At 42.9% G+C, this 3,022-nt stretch overlaps 1 protein-coding gene across 1 annotated transcript; it reads left to right on the plus strand.

Annotated features, from left to right (window-relative positions):
- Positions 1–948: 948 nt before the first annotated feature.
- On the plus strand, positions 949–2,427 carry LOC124168980 (cuticle protein 63-like). Its single transcript, XM_046547404.1, has 2 exons — positions 949–1,051; positions 1,810–2,427. Exons 1-2 carry the CDS (start codon positions 1,046–1,048, stop codon positions 2,092–2,094), a joined length of 291 nt encoding a protein of 96 aa, XP_046403360.1. The 5' UTR covers positions 949–1,045; the 3' UTR covers positions 2,095–2,427.
- The last annotated feature ends 595 nt before the right edge of the window (positions 2,428–3,022 follow it).

Here is a 3,022-nt window from a genome sequence, read left to right on the forward strand (position 1 = left end):
GTACATTAATTTCAAATTAGATGATTACAAAAAAGATAAACCTTTCATTTTTGAAATGTGAGTGCATAATATTTTCCCATTTCATAACATAACAAAGCATGCCAATGTATGTAATTGGGTAAAAAAAGAAAAATAGAGAGGGTAATTTGATACATCACATTAAGCTCTTGTATTCTAACTTAACAAATGACTAAATGGTAGAGAAAAAAAGAACTATAATTAAAAAAACACAAATTTGAAAATAATAAGAGCATCTTATGCTATTCTCTTGAAAGGAAATAATCGCAGTTTAGATGTTTTAATAGGCATCAATATTTAAGTTCATTTGGCATCTAATTCTATACACGTAAACCTGTTACAAGAAATGATTTACTATAAACAGTGGTGTGGAAATGCAAAAGAGGACCAGCCAGAGATAGGCACAGTCTGCGGCGGGTTAAAGTACTCGCCTGCCAAACAGGAGGCCGCGTGTTCGAGTCTCGCCTGGGTAAGTTACCCCTATATAGAACATGGTTTTTTGTGTAAGTTAAAACTGTTAACATGTTAATAATTCCGATGTAAGGCCGTATAATGCTGTTTTCGGTGGTTTGGAAATAAATAAAAATAAAATATATATTATTTTTCGCCCGTAAAGTTTTTCGTCGAGGTAGCGTGCTCCCTTATGGATAAGGGCGAGATAGTTTGGAATACGCCCAAGGAGAAGACGCCGTATACGAAACAGTATGAGGCGTGAAATACTGGGGGATGTCGTAGCGTCCTCAACCCCACCACCGCCCTCGACTGGATGCCACGCAAGAGTGGTCACGATCGCAGACATTGTGTCACCCAAAGGACATCTTCCGCCAACTCCCCACGCGGCCCAGCGACCAATTCGTATCTCGCAATTGGATTTTCTTCACTGGGGGGGCGTATGTGGATGTTATACAGATAAGGGGACACGCCTCGGGGGGGTATATAAGCACCGAACGCACCTCGAAGGATCATCACACATCCTCTGAGCATTCTCAACTCCGCAGTAGCAAACCTACTCCAAAAACTCCTCAACATGAAGGTGAGTACCCCATCGAGTGCGAACACTTACAGGTTGGAGAGCCACTTTGAGCCACAGTTTAAATGGTTGGTTCGTACGCCTCACTGTTGAGCAGATATTTTATACAGGGAATGACCCGCTTTTCAAGAAGCCATTTAAATATATATTTGTCTTTCGGCTGTGATACACTACATAATTGTAAAGAAAAAAACTGGGCTAGAGCACGGGATTAATGAGCCTTTCCTAAATGGATCTAATACAATAATTATACTTGGATAATTTTCATGATCGAATAAGCAAATTCAATGAAATTAAAACTTAGAGTCAACATGTTATTACCTTAATTATGGCACTAAGTCATTAAAAACCAGTGCAGTTTAATTAATTTTGAAAGAAAGTTGTTTCTGTGATAAAACCTAGGTTCTGTAGTCACAATTAGCCACCGTTAATTTAAAAAGTAGTTTGTTCGTCCAGATATTCAATTTCAATTCAGGTCCACCTTCATGTTATGCAAACGCTAGTGATTTAGCATGGGCTGAACTCAACCCTCACATATCCAAGCAAATCCTCACCTATCCCTCGAGTTGTTGAGTGAGTTCCATCTTTTGGTTTCAATTTTTGCTCTCTTACCCTCGCCTTATTGTCACTCACACGATAGTGGTTTAGCATGGGCTAAACTCGGCCCTCGCCTATTCAAACAAAACCTTCGAGTCGTAGCCCGGCGCGAGTGAGTTTCATTTGTTGATCTCAAACTAATATTTCCCTTTCTGTTCTTACAGTGCACCGCCATCTTCGTCCTCGCCCTGGTCGCCGCTGCATCTGCCGGCATCGCACCAGTGGTCGCCCCCGTCGCCGCAGCCTACGCCACGGCACCCTTCGCATCCAGCTACAACGCCCACTCCATCAACCACGCCTACGCTCCCGCCGCACCCTACGTCGCCGCTGCCGCACCCGTCGTCGCCGCTCCCGCACGCTACGTCGCTTCTCCCTACGCGGCTTCCCCATACGTCGCTTCCCCTTACCTTTCATCCCCATACTTCGCTGCACCGACCGTAGTCGTCTAAATACCTTCGAGACCAAGAGCACCGGACCTCACTCTGCTGTTTCATGAGGACCAAGACGAACAAGGGGCCAACGGATGGACAGCAGGAATCGCCCTTAAGTGATTGCCATGCCCGCAGAGAACCGGATCGGACCTGTCTGTAACCTGACGCGGTCCGGGACCGCGTCGAGTTCGAGACCACACCAAGTTTGGGACCGAGCCGAGTTCGGGACCGGACCAAGTTTGGGACCGATACCAGACAAGGTTCCTCGACCTGCGCAAAATTTTACCATCTTTATTTTATTTTCTTAACTTAATGCTCAATGAAGTCAATAAAATGATTTTTCCTTCGGAACTGGATGTGCTTCATTTCCCTAAACTAAGCCGCGGACCGAGTTTAGAACCTGACATGGTTCTGAGAACTTGGTGAAAATCATTTCCCAAAATTAGGCCAAAAACCTGAAATTTTATCCAATCCATACACGGGAAGGACTTGAATTCGGGACTGGACTGGACCAAGTTTAGGACCGATATTAGACAAGGCTCACCGACCTGAGAAAACTTTTACCATCTTCATTTTATTTTCTGAACTTAATGTTCAATGAAGTCAAAATGCCTCGAAGAAATGTTTTACTCTCGAACTCGAACTTATGAACTCGATGTGCTGCATTTCTGTAGAATAACCTCTAAAAGATATTTATTTCTTGAGTCATAATAAGCAGCGACTGGTGTATGAGAACCGACCAATTTTGGACCTATATCAAACAAAGCTCCTCGAACTGCGCAAAATGTTACCTTCATAATTTTATTTTCTTTACTTAATCGTCAATGAAGATAAGTGCTTAAGTAACACTATATCTTCTTTAGACATTGATATGTCTCATTTCTTGAGTGAAAGTCTCCTAAAAAATTTTGTCCTCTATTTTGTGACCATTAACATTGGGAGCCAC

Source organism: Ischnura elegans, chromosome 12 (assembly GCF_921293095.1).
Source record: "Ischnura elegans chromosome 12, ioIscEleg1.1, whole genome shotgun sequence".
Lineage (NCBI taxonomy): Eukaryota > Metazoa > Arthropoda > Insecta > Odonata > Coenagrionidae > Ischnura > Ischnura elegans.